General features: G+C 34.1%; 1 protein-coding gene across 10 annotated transcripts in view; it reads right to left on the bottom strand.

Annotated features, from left to right (window-relative positions):
- The window catches only part of ADGRL3 (adhesion G protein-coupled receptor L3), an 860,202-nt gene that overhangs the window by 475,296 nt on the left and 365,538 nt on the right, over positions 1-19,368 (bottom strand). For all 10 annotated transcript variants that reach the window (XM_082838915.1, XM_082838914.1, XM_082838913.1 and 7 more), the window contains one exon: positions 23-236. In XM_082838915.1, the coding sequence (XP_082695041.1) occupies positions 23-236 (214 nt within the window). The remainder of the gene's footprint in view (positions 1-22; positions 237-19,368) is intronic.

Raw genomic sequence — 19,368 nt, 5'->3', positions numbered from 1 at the left:
AAGAGTATTAGAAATATCATACCTTTGAGACATAATCTTATAGGCATCAGGCAGATAGCATCGTATATTCTCCATCTGAGCAGGGTCAGAGTCACAAATTTTGTCATCAGTCCTCCCATAGTTGGCACTTTCAATCATGATGACATCTGTTCCTGGACAGCGCAGTTCTATGGGGTAGCTCTCACAGGAGAGCTCTCTGCGGACCACAGCCATTGGAATCGGGGCACGGCTGAAAGCTACCAGGAGGAGGAAGAAAAATAAGTCATCTTTGTTACATAGAAAGGAAAAGTACCCATTTCTGATATACTAATATAAAGGAATAAAGCAGTTGCAATTCATAATTTTAACTAAAAGTAGACTATCTCTCATTTCAGTAACTTGACAGAATTTTTAAAAATCTAGCTATAACAATTATTTCTTAGAAACCTTATCTCACAGGTATTTTTCTTATAAATGGAACAAAGCACTCTGGATTTTCTAAAACACTGGCTGGTACGTGAGGTAAAGACTATACAGAAATATCATGCAGTTTGTAAAACAAGATTCTCAGATTAACCTCAGGAATACTGTGTGTATTTGTTTTGTTTTTTAATAGAAACCATGAACAACAACAAAAAATGTACTGCTCTTGAGTTTATATATACTTATTTAAATAATTTATTTCAATTTTGAAACAGTTTCATTGTTTCAGGTAATAACATAATCAGTATATTTTTTGAGTTAATTATAGAAATAGTGAATGTTCTTTAAGAAAACAGAGATTTGTAAGGAGACAAATTAAATTTTCCTTCAGCTCCCTTCCCACACTGTCAAGAGGTAAGCAGTTAAAAATGTGGTGACTTTTCTATTAGAACTGTCTACAGAAAAAAAACAAACATTGTATATTTCTTCCCATCCCTCTTTTAATTTTCTTAAGTAACTTTTAATCAGGTAGTGTCACACTACACACATTGTTTCATATCTTGATTTATTTTACTTACTAATTTAACAATATATGGTGGAAGTCTTTTCATTCCTATGTTGTATCCCTCATTTTTAATGGCTACATTACATATACATATAAAACATTATTTAATTGGTCTTACGTTAATGGGCACTTAGAAATGATTGACATGTATACACTGATGTGTATAAAATGGATGACTACAAAGAACCTGCGTATAAAAAAATAAATAAAATAAAATTCAAAAAACAAGAAATGTCCCAGTGTTTCTGTGTCATAATACTGCAAGAAGTATAAACTTACCTGTGTACCTTGGCTATAATATTTTAGAAAAAATATAACTATACAAATATATTTTACAGTATATGTTAATAAATGAAATTGATGAAGGCATAAATATATTTGAAATTTGGCAAATATCAACAACTAGATGTCCAAAAATCTTAATAAAAATGTATACTTCCACCAGCAGTACTTTCCTCTTCAAAACTACACATTACCAATTCCTTTACATTTTGCCAATGTGATAGACAAAGAATGATATAACGTCCTTATTTGAATTTTCACCACTTTATTTATACAATGAAATATATTTCCATGTTTCTTGACCCTTCATCTTTTTTTTATTATACATTGTTATTGTAAAAGTTGTTTGGATAGAAGAAAATTGAAAAGTTGTCCTTTATACTTGTGGCAAATATGTTTTTCTAGTTTGTTGTTTGGTTTCATATGTTTGCTGAATATATATATTTCATTTTTATACAGCAAACTGTCTATCTTTCACGTCAGATTTAACAGTTTCACAATCCAAGACTGTGAATATAATCAGTACATTATTGGAAAACAGTCAAATGTTTAATTGTAAAAACTCAACAAGTCTTCTTTTAAAAGCACATAATTGAAATTCTTAAATTCTTTACCAACCAGCTAGTAAGGTGATTTTCACGTAAGAGAATTAATTATAGAGATAAATACATGATAGCTATAAATTTGCATTGATAGTTGATTAACTCACTAATGCTGGCACATACATAAAAATGTATTTAAATAAATACATTCACCTTTTCTTATGGCTTTTTTAGTAAGCATGAAATGTGGAAAGCAAAGAAGGGAGGAGAGAAGCAAGAAAGTGTAAAAAGAGTGGGAATAGGGAAAAAGAGATTTTATTACTATAAATATTTTCACTTGAAACTCTACAGAAAATATTGATTTGGTTTATGAAACCATACCTATTATTTCAAAATAGAAAATGACATTAGTTTTTATACCATTTCTAAACCATTTTGGAAAAACTATACATGTACCAAAGACCACACGCATAACTTCCGAATAGGTCACTCAAGCTGCACTGCACAGTTAATTCCATTCTGGTTGTCATTCAACATCTTTCTTGTTTTGTCCTCAATCCCCCTCAAACACAGACAGACAGATACACACACGCAAACACACACACCTGAATCTAGCACATCCACAGCACTGATCAAAGAGAGTTAACACAAAGATTGGTGGTAATAATTATTTTTTTATAAATTTATTTTATTTTTGGCTGCATTGGGTCTTCGTTGCTACAAGCGGGCTTTCTCTAGCTTTGGTGAGCAGGGACTACTCTTTGTTGTGGTGCACAGGCTTCTCATTGCGGTGGCTTCTCTTGTTGAAGGGCACGGGCTCTAAAGCGCAGGCTCAGTAGTTGTGGCGCACAGGCATAGTTGCTCCGCGGCATGTGGGATCTTCTCGGAGCAGGGCTCGAACCCATGTCCCCTGCATTGGCAGGCAGATTCTTAACCACTGCGCCACCAGGCAAGCCCGGTAACAATATTTTTAAAGTTTGTTCTTGAGTCAACATTTTGACAGGGTAGTCTCACAATAGACACTGAATTTCTGAAATGTGTGTTTCTATGGTTCCTAAAATATATGTACTTATCATTTAGAAATTAGATGGCTGTTTAAACATGAAGTCCTTTTTAATACTCAGATTCTATTTTAATGGAAAAAGATATTTTCATTACTGTATATAGCATTTTAAGCAATAAAATCATTGAACAATAAAAGTGTTCCAATTTGGGAATCCAGTTTCACATTTTCAATCAGTTTAAGTAGAATAATAGATATTTTTTGCTTACTTTTTTAATAAAATGTTCTTGAAATCAGAATTTTTCAGAATGCTTTACAGTAAACTTTTGAGCATTTGCTGAGACAATTTTTTTCTTAACTTTGGTATAGCCATTTTTTAAAAATCAGATTGAAACTGCTTCCAAACATTGAGTTGATCTTGCTATATTTTGTTAACCTAACCTATTAAGTCATATTGTTAAAAAACAAGTTAATTTAACAAAGAAATAAAAATAAGCAAATAATAAAGTCAAAGCATTGTTTGACTAAGTGGACAATTTGGTTGATTAAACTCATCAGTCCATTTTGCTAAAACGCGTACACAGACATAGCTTCAATTTGGGTCTTAACTGTCAAAAACATGATTTAGAACCAGACAGTGGCAAAGTCAACTAAAATGTCGAGGGCAAATTTCCCATGTATCTCGTTTGAGCCTATAAGGATTATTCAAAAGTTATAGATATGGAAATTTTTACAGGGTACTAGGGTTGATTTGTGGATGCTTTCTTCCATTTAACATATAATTGCATTAGTATCAGTAACTCAGTGATAAATTGCATTCCTGAATAATGAATGCTTTGTTTAAAGGAATGTATTACTGGAAACTATTCTATAACATATCTAATTAGCAATTTAAATTATTTTAATTACATTGCTAAATGCTTTAATCAGCAACTAAAGTCCAATGGAAAAATATGCTTAAGTTAAAAGATTTTTGTTGTTGTTGTTTTGTCTTTCTTACCATTCAGCTACCATGCTAACAACGGAGAGACTTTGGTTACTAGAGAAAACAACTAAGACACGGAAAATGTCAACAATTCAATGCAAGTTAGCCAGTGAAATAATACGGGGAAAAGATGGCATATTCTTTTTTTTTTTTTCTTTTTGTTTTTTGGTACGCGGGCCTCTCAGTGTTGTGGCCTCTCCCGTTGCGGAGCACAGGCTCCGGACGCGCAGGCTCAGCGGCCATGGCTCACGGACCCAGCCGCTCCGCGGCACGTGGGATCTTCCCGGACCGGGGCACGAACCCACGTCCCCGGCATCAGCAGGCGGACTCTCAAGCACTGCGCCACCAGGGAAGCCCAGATGGCATATTCTTGAGGTTCTTCTCATTTTCATACCATGAGTTAATTTGTGGTAACAAAGAACAGAGTGTCACCTATTAGGTGTGTAATAGACATTGGTTGAATAAATGGGAAAAGCTTCAGATGTGCAATCTGGTAGACTTCTGTTAAGATGCTGCACTTTGGAACCACCCACTGACCATGGGACTAAGAGGACGCAAATGAAACTAAGCTTCTCTGCTAAGGACGTCCAGAACCTCAGGAATTGCCCAAGTTCCATGCAGAACACAGCCCTAATTAAAAGTGCTCCTGACCAAGGATTAAACAACAGGAGAATTAGCTCCCGGTTCTTGCTCACTTGTTTCTGCACAAATCACTCTTATTCTTCCTTTTCTGAGACCTCAGCCAATCTGTTGTTAAAACTTCTTGTTTTTTGTTACTCTCTTCTTGGGCTTTCCTACTGCAATCCTGCTTGGTGACTTTTGACTCAAAATGCTTTAAATTCTTGGTGGATGTGGGTTATGATAACTAAAGATACCAGTCTAAAGATGGGGTGAGGGCGGGAGCAGGGTGCTAAAAGCTGATGACCAGAGTCAATTGATTCCTCCTGGACTCAAGGACAGGGGTCAGAGATTTGCTAGGATAACCCTAGGGCTTTACAGGGTAGCATTCAAAGAAGGGAGTGCTACTTGAGACATAGGAGTTTAGGACAAAGGATACCAATAAGTAAAAGACTAAACACAGATTAAGAGGTAAGCAACCAGTTAGTTGGTTGAGGGCATTAACCCAGTATAATTAATTAAGTTTTTAAACATGTTGAATTTAAGGTGTCAGGATAACACTCAGGAACGTTTAATTTTCATTTGGGTTCATGAGTCTAGAATGTATGAGTAGACTATAGTCTAAAACCATGGTAATAACAGTAAGTAGCTGAAGAGGATAGATGTAGAGGAGAATAAATGCAGAAGGTGGAGTATCAGTAGCCACTGAAGAAATGTAGAAGAGCGTACTACTTAGTTGATGATCATATATATAACATAGAGAAAAGCACTGTGTATCTATTTAAGGAAGATTTTCATTTAGATTTTCACTAAATGGACAATATGCCTGCCACTGCTACTTAGTTTTAGGACAGATGAATCAAGCACTTATATATATCTCTCCCTGGGCCAAGCCTTCAATGCACTGTTCAAATCTGGTTTTCCATGGATTGTTTTACATATTCAATGATCCACTCAAAAATAAATGGTGCAGTCTATTCTCTATTAGGCAGAAACTAAAATCTTCAGCCTGCCCTATGTGTCTATTTGTTGTGATATTAAAAACTATTAGCAATACAGCTTATATTTTTATTTATTTTTCATTTCCTTACTTTTATACTTTGTTTACCCCAAATCCCATGTATTAAATAAAATTAAATTTACTAAGAAAAAATTTTAAGCATAGATAAGAAAATGCAAATTAAAAGCCTATTTTGCAGCGGTAAAGATAAAACAGTTGCTTTAAATGGGTAATGACAGAGAACATATTTGACCTATGTTTAGGGACAAAAAAAATTACATGATTTGATGATTGGTTGAACATGAAGGGTAAAAGTGAGGGTACAAGGATGACTACCAGGTTTCTGGCATAAGCAAGTGATTAGATTGTAGTGCCATGAACAAAATCTAGTAGGAAGTTGAATACAGGTCAGTGATTTAGAAGAGAGATCTTCATAAATTTGAGAATTGTAAGGTAGTTCTCAAACCAGAGCAGTAGATAAGATAACCCATGGAGGGAGAAAGATTGTATTAAACATGTGCACGTGGCAGTTTTAAAATACGTTCATAATTCCTTGCTACTTCTCCATTTTTTTTCCCTTTCCTCTTGAATGTGGGCTTTACTTAGTGACTCACTTCTAATGGACACAGCCTGGTAGAAAGTGTGTGATTTCCAAGAGCAGTTCATTAACAAGACATTGCAGCTTTAACCTCTCTTGAATCACTCACTTTGTATAAAGCCGGTCACCAAATCTTGAGCACATTCAAGCAGCCCCAAGGAGAGGTCCAGAAAAGGAACTGAACACTATGCTGACAGCCAGAATGAACTTGCAAGGCCGGCAAGTGAGGCATCTTGGAGGCTGACCCTCCAGCCACAAGAAACCCTTCCTTTGGGGAACTACAACCCTATGAGAGACCTGGAGTCAGAACCAGCAAATTAAACTATTCCCAGATTCCTAACCAAAAAAAACCCACAGAAGATAATAAACGTTTACTGTTTTAAGCCACTAAGTTTTGGGCTATATATTACTAACACAGTGCAGAATCAATTATGAAGGAATGTTTAAAGAGTGGACATTGAAACTGTTGGATGATACTGAAGAATTACCAAATCAATAAAAGAAAAATACTATGAATGACCCACACAGAGTCTAATATTACCATCCCTTTGCTTAAACATAGTTTGGGCCATTAATTTAAAAAATATAACATTCCATATATATATAATTTATTATACACATATTTTATATTATGCATTATATATAATACATAAATAATCCAGGTTCAGCACTAAAAACAGATTACTAATAGGTGTTAAGTTTCTTTTCCCTCCCTGTATCCCAATGATCATAAGAAGGGGAAAAAAAGCCTCTTTTGAAAACTTTAAAATAAAAAGAAAATAGATCTGGTTCCTTATGAGAAAGAAGTAAATTAAACTATTTGTAGGTCAAGGCTAATGATTTTAAAGGTGTTTCTTAATTACAGAGAAGGACACTTACATATCTGGAAGTGGGTTACTGCCTATAATAAAGTATTGGCAATGCCTTTTAAAAATTCTTCATTACTTAAATGCTGCCAAAAAGCAAATATTCCCAATTTTAAGTTTCAGCAGAACCTATGACATAATTTTCTTAAATATAAGTATTTTCTCTGTGCTGTTTTACATGCCAACACACTTATCCAAATTTTTAAAAATGTGCTCTGAAAATCTAGTCTGAAATGTTTGGCAGCAAAAATAACACTGGAAATCCAGTGAAATATCAAACTATCAGCTACTTTCTATAAAAGTACATCTACTATCAGTAAGCATCTAATATACTGAATTTCAAAAGTCTATTTCTACAAAGAATACATATAATTTAAATACTTTAGTATTTAATTAAGTGTAACACAGTGACAATTAAAATTGACACCATAAAGAAATAACCAAAGGCAATTATGTTCTGAGGTCAGAAAGAAAAGCATGAAATTTAGAATTTCTGAAATTACAGGGAAAAAATGTCCTAATGAGAGGAATGTCATAAAACAATTACTGTAAAGCTATCCTTCTGACTTATGGAGCTTCAGCACGAGGGTAACATTAATCATTCTTTTTGAGGCTATATATACGAAATGGTGACCTTTAAGTGACATTATCCACATGGAGGTTGCCTAAAAAATGTAGCAAGTGTTTGAATAAATGAACTCATATCTACTTGTTATAAGTTTTCAACATTTAATAAAATTATACTCTACATTGTCTTCCAATTATATTCATGAGGGACAAAAATTTTTAAAACTGAGTCAAACTTCACATATCACTATTATCACAGCCTCTTCCTAAATGTCAAAAACACCAAACTGGCTGTTCGAAGTGTTCTTAAGAGTAAAATTATAATTTCAAGATAAACAAGAATCCAGTAAAAAGAATTACACAATTCAAAAGAAATTTTAAAAGATATGCCAATTTAACTCTAAATGTATATTTATCAGTTACAATGTGGCTGCTGGGAGTTACTAAACACAAGACATGGATATTGTTTAAATTCTCCATCCACATTGGTGATTATCTCAGGCCTCGGAGTGGTCCTATACAGAATGGGGTTCCAAAAGTGTGGCAGAAGGAGCTTCAGAGGTATCATATGAAATCAAGAAAATGATAAACATTCGTGTGCGATGGTTAATTTTATGTGTCATTGTGACTGGGCTAAGGGATGCCCAGGTAGCTGCTAAACCATTATTTTTGAGCATCTCTCTGAGGGCATCTCTGGAAAAGATTAACAAAGATTAGCATTTGATTCTGTAGACTAACAGAGATCACCCTCACCAATTTAAGGTGGTCTGGTGAGGGCCTGAATATAACAAAAAGGCAGAGGAAGTGTAAATTTTCTCTCTGCTTGAACTGGGATAACTATCTTCTGCCCTCTAACATTGATGCCCCTTGCTCTCAGGCCTTCAGACATAGGCCAGAGCCTACACCAGTGGCCCTCTGATTTTCAGGTTTTTGAGCACGGGTTGGAACTACATCACTGGTTTTCCTGGGCTGCCAGCTTGCAAACAGCAAATCATGGGACTTCTCAGTCTTCATAATTGTGAGTCAATCCCTCATAATAAATCACTTCATATTGACCTAGATAGATAGATTGATAGATATAGATAATATAGATAACTGTGATATGTGAAAATTGACAGTTTAGAAATTTCATGTCATGAATATAACTGGAAAACAATCTAGAGAACCCTAATAATGTGAGTGTAGCAAAATCCCCAAAGGCAAAAGATAGCATCGATGATTACTAAAAGCCAAAGATTATAGAATAATGCCAACAAGATCAGATGGGTGAAAGCTCACAGCAGGGGAGAGCAGATGGACAGATGATCCAGAGCAAAAGTACTGAGAATCTTCCTAAGTGTTTCCATTTCACTCTAGAATCTTAGAGTTGAAGAGAGAGTGCACAACCTATGTAAGGTTTAACCATCATAAAGTACAATGAAAATGTGAAACAGATTACAAAGTAATGAAGTAATACATTTTAATATTGTATCACAAAAACTAATATGAAAATTTCCTTTGTATGAAAATCTACTGCAGTTAAGACGGAAAATCACTACTTTACTTTTAAAATGTGACATTAATTCTCAAATGTAGTCATTATACTTTTACTGAAGTATATAAATATATGATTTTCTTTATTGCAAATAGCCAAATTTAAAGTTTATGTTATTCTTGTCATATAACAGAGAAAATCTGTAGTCATATAGATTTTAACAAGAAATATACAGTAAATTTAGAGAAGGATAGATATAAGTTTTGAATAAACAGTGATGTCTCAAGTTAAGACTAAATGACATTTAATTTTGAAGGGAAGGAATTCCTGAACAGTGAATGAACTCTCTACTGCACTGCAAATGAGATTCAGAAATATACAAGCAGCACCTACTTACATTCGTCCCCTCCTCTCTCCCCGCAAACACACTATATTCCTTGGAAAGGATAAAGAGCTTTCAGTGGCTTAAAAGTTTTTGTTTTGTTTTATCCTTAAGGAAAGCAATGCTAAGACATTTTCTAATTCAGCAGGGTAACTCTTCTGCAGAAAAGACCTTGTAATAACCTCTTTGGTAATCTTCAATATTGAAAAACATATACAACAAGGTTTATAAATCCTTTATCCACAAGCTTTACAACAGCTTTCACATATATAAACTCACCCAGTCAGTGCTGAACACTAGTGTCTGTGTAATGCACCCGAGATTAGAACAATAAATCTAATCATAAAGACCCTGACCAAATCCTCATCTCCACATTGGTACAGTTTCTAGCCAAAGTTTCCTACTACCTGGTTGCAGAAGCTAAAAGTTAAAATTCATTCCACTAGAATGTATTTGTTAGGAGTAAGTTTCCAAATTGATGATGCTGCTTGCAAAATGAAATGCTTATTCTTTTTTTTACTCCCAGTGAAAACTTTTATTAGCAATGTTTTAAAACAAATATATTTTCATTAAGAAGTTAACTAAACACTAAATACTGAATGTAAGTCCTGGCTTTAAATACAGTGAAATCTCTATTTGGTGATATCGGTAAATGAGGAATGTATTAACCAATCAAATCTCTCAGCCTAGGAAAGTCCAGATACTTGCTAAATATGCAAACTGTAGGATAGGAAGAGTAGCCAGATAGGTTTTTTTTCATAAATACTGATGACAATTTTTCCTACAAAGTAGGAAAAATAAGCAGTCAGAATGTGAAAAAAGGGACTTCCCTGGTGGCCCAGTGGTTAAGAATCCGTCTGCCAATTCAGGGGACACGGGCTCAAGCACTGGTCCGGGAAGATCCCACATGCCACGGAGCAACTAAGCCCGTGCACCACAACTACTGAGCCTATGCTCTAGAGCCCACGTGCCACAACTACTGAAGCCCACGTGCCTAGAGCCTGTGCTCCGCAAAAAGAGAAGCCTCAGCAATTGCAACGAAGAGTAGCCCCTGCTTGCCGCAACTAGAGAAAGCCCACTCGCAACGAAGACCCAACGCAGCCAAAAAAAAGGAATGTGAAAAAAGTTAGCCAAAATGAAAACATAAACCCTAGGCAAAACAAACAAAAAACCTGAGCACACACTGGATAATTCTGGACACTAGTGAAGATTGAAAGTGAAATATGTTGGGCTGGGTCAGAAGTGAACTCTCACCTTTCCCCAACTTTAAGGCAAAGCCACCAGAAGGATTCTGAATAAACAGATTTTTCTCTTCTCTCTAACAACAATAAAAACAATAAAAATATTCTGAAAGGCAGAAAAGCACCTCACACACTTAAGTTTCAAAAGCCTTATGAACTGACCTCAAAAACCACATTAAAAAAAAATCACAGGAAACAGGTGATAAAGGCTATACCCAGGATTATTTGTATACATGGGAAAACTGTCGTGAAATGACATAGGGCATGTCCAGCACTCTATTTTATTTGTTCAACTCAACTACAAAATATACCACTGAGGTTAGTAAAATTTTCCCACCTACAAAAATATTTAATGGAAAGTTTTTATATAATACATTTTCAGGATCACATAGCAAGTTTCTTGAAATAGATTAAAATCAAAGTTCTAAACATCTACCCTGATTCTTCCTCAAATCATTAAAAAAAAGTTATGAAATAAAAACCAGTTTTCAAAATGATGGTTGAGAAATACATATTCTGACATGCCTGAATAATAAATATCAATCAATGATTAACTTCATCTATTCATTCAACAAATAAAAATAGATCATTAAAGGAAGTGTCCAACACTGTTCCAGGCTGTGGGTATTCAATGGTCAATAAAACGTTGATTCATGACCTTATGGAATTTACAACATAAATGGAGGCAGGGGATAAACATTAAAAACAATTAAATATACAAATGATTAAATAACCCCAAAATAATCATGAAGACTATGATGGAAAAACAAAACAAAATATGACACTATGAAAGAAAACAGCACAGCTTCACCAACTGAGGTTTGAACAGCATGTCTGTCTCTGGTTTACCCAAGAAAGTTGGGAGTATCTAAAATGATTTTAACGAGTGTTTATAAAATTACTAAAACACAAGTTTAAAATCTTATAATGCTCAATGTTATTCAAAATGAGTTATCTCATTAAGTCTTGCTCAAACTCTTAGTAGAGGAAGCGCTCGAAAATGTATTACTACAAACAGACATTTACTTGAATCAATAAGTTGTTGAAGGGGAGAGCAGAAAGGATGATTACACTTATAATTAGCTTTCTGTGATTCATACCAAAAAAGAATGAAGGGATAAACTGCATTATTTTTCACACTTCAATCAAACCATATCACTTTATAGGTATATTTAAACAGATGTGATAAAAAGAAAATGCTGACATTTGTAGAGATTTTCAGATCTTTGATTTAACTGGCATAGAATGTAATACATATTCTTTGAATGCAGCTATAAAAAAGATGTATGCAACTTTTAATAAATAATATAGAGAGCCTTCTAATATTAATAATAAATAATATACTGAGTTAATCTAATATGAATTTTCCAATCTCTCTATTTCTAAAAGAGTTTATGGGAGCAAAGATATCTTACAGATTTTAATAAGTTTCCAAATTATAATTTCAGGATTACAAGGTAAAATGTAAGTTGTTTTTAGTGAAAGAATCATTTTAATGCCTAGAAATTTGCCCAACTCCAAGAAACAAATCCATCACTAAAAATGCATAAATCCAAAATTATTTCCACAGTTGACACATCTTCCTGTCAATGATATTGGAGTCACTGAATTGAATTTTAATTATATCCTGCTGATCATCTAATTTCATATTTATTTATCACTTGGAATCCTCTAGTATTTCCAAGATCCTTGTTAATGTTGACTATGGCTGATACATTTCCCTGTTATTTAAACAGGATTCTGTTCCTAATATTTGAGGAAGTTTTTTTTTTTTAATTACCTTGTTTACTGAATTGATAATGATTTCAGAAGGCATTTTGCCAAGTTTATTATTTAAAAACTAAAATTTGAACTTAATTATTAAAGTTCTAAAGTGACACACTGATATTTACAAATGATGACTATATGCATATACCTTATTGCAATTATTACATTTATTTATGCTTGCTTTTTCAATATATACAAGGATTACAAATCACACAGACATACCATACATACATACACCCGTAAGGCTGCTTTATGAAAATGTCAATTTTTAAATTATTTTTCTAGTACTGCTGATGGTGTAGGTATGATGGAGTTATTCTCTTTCTCTTGGTTTGAAGTATGCTTTCAACATATCTGTTTATCAGTAAATGCCCAATTCAGAAAACAGAATTAGGTTGAATGACAGAGGCCACTTGGTTTGAGAATGAAAGTATTTCACTTTAAACAAACAGTTTAAAAATAACCATTAATGCAGTTTTCAATGTTTCTTCATTCTTCTTGTTTGTACACTTATTTGGCCAAAGTTTCGTATTGGTTTTTTTCCCTCACATGAACATCCAAGAAAAAGAGACCAGTTATTATTTTTTTAAAAATCAACTGTCATTCTATAATAAAGTGTAAATAATATCTAGCTTTCCGTAATTAGTAAGCTTTCTCTAGTTATGTTTTACACCTGTCCAAGTGAATGCAATTTAGCAGGCTTTTTATAAGTATTTGTTGAATGCAAGTCAGTAGAGGTATTTAAAAATATTCTTTATATATATCAATTTTAATTGAACAGACTTTTTGTCCAAAGTCTCTGCAAAAAAAGAGATTCTATTCTAGTTCATAAATTTATGGGAAAATATTAATCATTTGATTTCTATTTTACCAAAGCATAATTTAATATCATATGAATATTAATTTAGGAAAAAACTCACATCATGTTGTGAATATAAGGGGTTTTCCTGAAAAAAACAGTAGGGAAATTGGAAGAACTAGAAATCAGATGCAGGTTCACTCAATCACTCACTCATTCAATATGCATTAAATGTCTATTTACCATGTATGAAATATGTTTAGGCACTTGAAAATTTAAAAATGAAAATAAAATGTTTCCTCTCCAGGGAGCCAGGATGCAGATATATTTAAAATCTGTGTACTATAATGATAACATTTAAATCTAAGGTAATGAATTGATAGTTCCTATGTGGAAAAAAGTTATTGAGAGAAAATCTGAATCTCCAGAGTATTCAAGGTTATAAAATTCTAGGGTCAATACAAGCAATTTATACATCATATTTATTTTATGGGGTTATTATTTTCAAATACAACAGAACAGATCCCACCAGATCCCAATACCTAACACTATGCTTAGCATGTATTTATTGAATAAGTGCCTTTCTATCTCTAGTTTGCTGCACTAATAAACAATTTATTTTGGTCCTACAATTTTGCATGGATCACCCATAAATCTTATTTCAGAAATGCACTAAGAATTCATCACAAAAAGCCTGAACTTTTGGCAAAAGATGATCATTTACATAAAGATGCTTTGCTTGGAGACTCAAAGCGTCAAAAGCATTTCTTTATTTGGGTGGTCTCAAAGATGAGGTCATATCACAGAAGGGGGTCTTGAGAACATATGGAATTTTCACATCTATAATACTTATAAATCTCTGCAGGATTTAATTTCACATGACACAAATTAATGCAGTGATATTTATGGAGAAAACGAATTGTGACATAAGTGAGGTTTTTATTAATCACAAGTTGCTGGTATGTTATTTAATTTATAGTATTCTGAGATACCACATTGCCATAAATATCACAAGTCACATGGTTTAAATTTTCTAATATTGGGAAATATATTTTTAAACATATATATTAAAAAAGGATTCATCTATAGTCTCTTAGATAATTCACACTTTCTCATAAATTGCTCTTTTTACAAACATACGCATTTAAATTGTATTTCTTTTCTCACGTTACAACATCTGGATAAACTAAGAATTTTAACTTCTCCATCTAAGGACAGACTGGGCTATAAATTTGTTCACAAGACAAAATAGGAGACCATGTGAAGCTGAAGTAATTGTGGTTTTCACTGAAGCAAAAAATGACACAAGGAAGAATAACTGCACAGATAGGATTTACGAAGAGTTGAAGTTTCTTCTGTACCTGTGGTCCCCTGATCAGTTTCTGTAGAGGAAACATAAGCCCACGGAATAATATTTGCACTTTTAAAAAAGTGGTGAATTACATAATTATAGTGTTTTGTACGGTTTATGTGCTTGTTTACCGTAACACTAAATCTATTAAAGCAAGTTTTGCCAAGAAAAAGGATTTAAAACAAGCCAAGAGAATTTTCGAAAACTCTCTAACAAATATTATTAAAATCTTCAAAAACACTCAAACAGTTCATTTGGGAAATATCATCTGATGTGAACCTCTTATTACTATTTGTAAGTTAATACAATTTATTTATCTATCTACTCAGCCATTCATTCAACAAACAGCTGTTGAGTTTTATTATATGCCAAAAAATAAGCTTTATTCTCTAGGAGATGAATATGAATGTAATGAATATAAATGTTATGGTTCCTATCCAAAAGCTATTTATTCATGAGCAACTTTCTCAAACTTTTTAAGTAGTTGTCATCTTCTGTATGAAATGAGGATAATAATTTGAACCTCCTTCATAGGAACTAAATCAATTGTCAAGCATAGTGCCAGGCACATAATAAGTGCTTGATCAAAGTTACACATCTAGTATATTTCGATACTGCCGGAGTTTTAAGTAAATATGAGAATTATATACAAAACCATTCCTAGTAGATGAAATGGTATAAATAAAGCCATAGAGAGTCATCTGGGAGGCCGAAGTACACACAGACAACCAATAAAACAACTATCTGCCTCCATGCTGCCCAAAACCTCCACATTCTGCTGATCTGAGCTCTCTAACTGCCTCGATGTCTACAATGTAGATCTCATGTTTTTGGTCTCCACTATAAATCTCATTTGGTTTTTATGCTTTTTTTCAGATCATATTTTATGTCCTTTTCTGTGTCTCCACTGCTTTATGATGCCTTTTGAGATAACCCTGATTTCAGAACTACTTGACCAACCCTTCTCCATAATCCTGAGCCATACCACTCTAGCCTCAGTCATTTCCATTCTCACCCATTTCTCCATTTTGTTCAAATTGAAATGAACACAGAAGTTAATTTAGGAAGTGGCAAGAAATCTACTTTTGCTATAGCTACAGGTATAAAACAAGAAATAATATGCGTTACTAGTGAAAATATATATTAGGTTATGTTCAAGAGAGGTCTGGGTTTGACTTTTAGTTAATTCAACAAATAATTATCGAGCTCCTACACACAGTCCAAAGAGCTGGAGCATAGCAGTAAACTAACAGAAAAAAAACTCTACCCTCATGGAGCCTAACTTCTGATTGAGGGAGACATAAAATGAACCATCAATTTATGTTGTGTTCATTGGTAGTTAAGTATTATGGCAAAAAAAATGTAACAGACTGTAGTGTATGTTCCTGACATTAAGCTTTCTGATTAAAAGTACCTGATATTAAACTTTTGATTGCTGAGGTGTCCATTTCAAAAGACATCCATATTGAATAAACATATTTCCAGCTGTATGACACAGTTAATAGTGAAACAATCAGATAAGGAACTAGGCCACCCCCACCCATGAAGTTCCCTCTTTCAGAAAGCCCTTGATAACCTAGAAAACAGACCACTTGAGTGGTCCTGCTTCTCCTTTCATGAACCCCAACTCCCACTCTTATGCTTCAACTTAGCCAATAAAGAGTGAACCCACAGATAGTAATAAAGGCAGGACCCCAGGTCCGTATTTGCTCTCTCTCTATCTACAACCTTCCTATGTGGCCCTTGTGCATGCTGTGTGCCCTGCAGGACCTGTGACTAATATATCTTGTTCCTCAAAGTTCCTTGGTAGTTTCTGCCGAAGTGAGTCCTGAGATCACAGTAAGAACCAGCCACTACAATGGCCTCAGTGGCAGAAATGTCTGTGGAGCTTACTACAAGTAATACAGGCTCGAGTGAATGTGTCTGGTGTTCCTAGCTGAGAGCACTGCCATCAGTAGGCTCAGGACCCAGGGAACACAGGCCATGAGGGATAGGGAGGGGCTTCAGAGACGAGGCACTGATATCTTTGAGTGGAGTCTGGATTTGGTTATAACTGCACAGTAGGAAACGTAGTCTGCCTGAGATGATCAAAATGGATTTGAGAGAATTTAGAGAGAAAAAATAGTAGAAAGAATAACAAGATAACAATAGTACTCACCCAAATAAGAAGAAATTCTGATGTTAATAAAGAAAATAGAGACTGTGACTGTAAGAGACTTGTGGAAATTAATCAAAATTCTGTTGACTTTCAGGATGTGGGAAGAAAGGGTAGGATGGTATTAAAGTTGACAAGGATGGCTGTATTAGTAGCAGAAAAAGGGAAAGTCAGGAGTATTCTAATTGGTGGGAAGGGAGACAAAGATAAGCTCACTTTAAGGTAAGTCTTTACATAGAAAAAGACTCAAAAACTATCTAGCCCTTAAACCTCAAGTACTCATATAAATCAATCTTGGGGGACATAAGTGATAATTACCTGAATTTAAAATGATACATGAACTCCATGAATTTTAAAAGGTTGACAATAAAAATGTGTATACAAATGTTCACAGCAGCAATATTCATAATAGCCAAAAATGAAAACAAGCCAAATGTCCATCAACTGATGAATGATAAACAAAATGTGGTATATTCACACAATGGAAGATCTTTAGGCAATAATAAAGAATGAAGGAGGTGACAAAAAGGTTTTAGAAATTGATATATGTGGTTACTGCATATCATTGTGAATGTATGGAATGCCATATAAGTGTACAATTTTAAATGGCTGATTTTATGCTATGTGACTTTCACCTCAATAGAAAAATTAAAATAAAAAACTGAAGTACTGATACATGCTGTAAGTTATATGAACTTTGAAAACATCGTGCCAAGCAAAAGAAGCCAGTCATAAGCTACAATATATTGTATTATTCTATCTATATTAAATCTCTAGATAGGCACATCTATAGACAGAAAGTAGATTAGTGGTTGCCTAGGGCTTGGGAATTTGAAAAGAAATAGTGAATGAGTGTTAATAGGTATAGTTTTTCTTTCTGTGATGATGAAAATATTCTAAATTCTAGATTGTGATGATAGTTGCTCAATTTTGCAAACATACCATAAACCACTGAATTGTATATTATAGGAGGATAGATTTTATGGCATACGAACTACATCTAAATAAAGATTTTTTTTTTGATTGCCAAGGAAGACAATCTAGACAGGGAGGTATTTCTGAAACTTTTTTGACCATGACCCTATCGAAATAAATTTTATATATTTTTATTAAAAAATTTTATATTTACCCAATACAAAGCTCATACACACACACACAATGGAAACAAGTCTCTGCAACTGGTACCAATGCTCACTATATGAGGTTCATTCTATTCTATTGTGGTTCATTAGAATATTCTAATCTCAATCCAGTAAATTGATTTTCTAACTCAATCATCATAATCCATAGATTGAAAAAAAAACCTATTCTGGAGAACATAAGAGAGCTGAGGATTATCCTAAGGATTAGACTCATTTTTGGAAGAAGGGGTAAAAATAGAAGAAGGAATCATAAAGGGAAAAGAAAAGAGAGTTAAAGAAGCAAGAGGAGAACCATGATTATGCTCTACAGAATCAACTGGAGTGAAGGGGATCATGAAGGAACTAGCAATTAATATCGAGTAATGTAGAATTTTCACTGATGATGAAGAGTATAAAAGACGATTAACTTAGTGCTATAGACTGAATGTTTGTGTTCCCCTCCCCCCAAAATCCATATGGTGAAACTGAATCCCCAATATGATGGTATTTGGAGGTGGGGGCCTTTGTAAGGTGATTAAATCATGAGGGCAGAGCCCTCATAAATGGGACTAATTCCCTAATAAAAATGACCCCAGAGGGGCTTCCCTGGTGGAGCAGTGGTTGAGAGTCCGCCTGCCGATGCAGGGGACACGGGTTCGTGCCCCGGTCTGGGAAGATCCCACATGCCGCGGAGCGACTGGGCCCGTGAGCCATGGCCACTGAGCCTGCGCGTCCGGAGCCTGTACTCCGCAACGGGAGAGGCCACCACAGTGAGAGGCCCGCGTATCGCAAAAAAAAAAAAAAGAAAAAAAAAAAAAACCCAGAGAGATTCCTTCCCACTACGACCATGAGAGAATTCAGCAAAAAGATGGCCACCTATGAATCAGAAAGCCTCCTCATCAAACAACAAATGTTCTAGCTCCTTGATCTTGGGCTCCCCACCTGCCAGAACTGTGAGAAATAAATTTTTGTTTAAAAGTCACCCAGTCAGTGGTATAACTGTTATAGCATCCCAGACTAAGAATTTAGTTAATGCCTTTGCATTAATACATTATAGTGGGACTAAGAAAAACTTTGGAAAAATTATTTGTTAAGAGTTCTGATTTCATCACTTGTTAAGTGTATAACCATTGTAAAATTTCTCAATTCCTCATAGCCTCAACTATGAATGTAAGCAATTATTTCACAATGCCTCTTCTACTGCTTCCACTTAGCAAGAATTGGTTCTATAGTAGTCAGAAAGAAAGGAAAACATGAATTTGAGCCCACTAAAGATAAAGAATAAATTTAGTTACAAATTATTAGTATGATTTGATAAAAAAAAAGTATCAGAAGAGAACAGGTTGAAGGGTAGTATGGTGTACAGGCTTTTAGAAATTATTATTGTTATTATTTTGTTTGTTTGCTTGTTTGAGCATGTCTTGCTGGAGAAACCTTAAAAGTGTTTATAAATATTTGATATGGGGCCATGAGAAAAGATTAAAAATGAAAAGAGAAATTTCCTGATAGAAAAGGAAGTTTTCAAATAAAGTCAGATAATACACTAATATAATTAGGTAGATTAAAAGATAAATGAAAATTGAATAAGGAAAAATATAAGGCACCATAATAATCAGAAAAACCACACCAAAACGAATTGACAGTTAGACT

This window comes from Leucopleurus acutus (genome assembly GCF_964270905.1).
Source record: "Leucopleurus acutus genome assembly, chromosome: 4".
NCBI lineage: Eukaryota > Metazoa > Chordata > Mammalia > Artiodactyla > Delphinidae > Leucopleurus > Leucopleurus acutus.
This window is presented reverse-complemented; position numbering and strand designations above follow the sequence as displayed.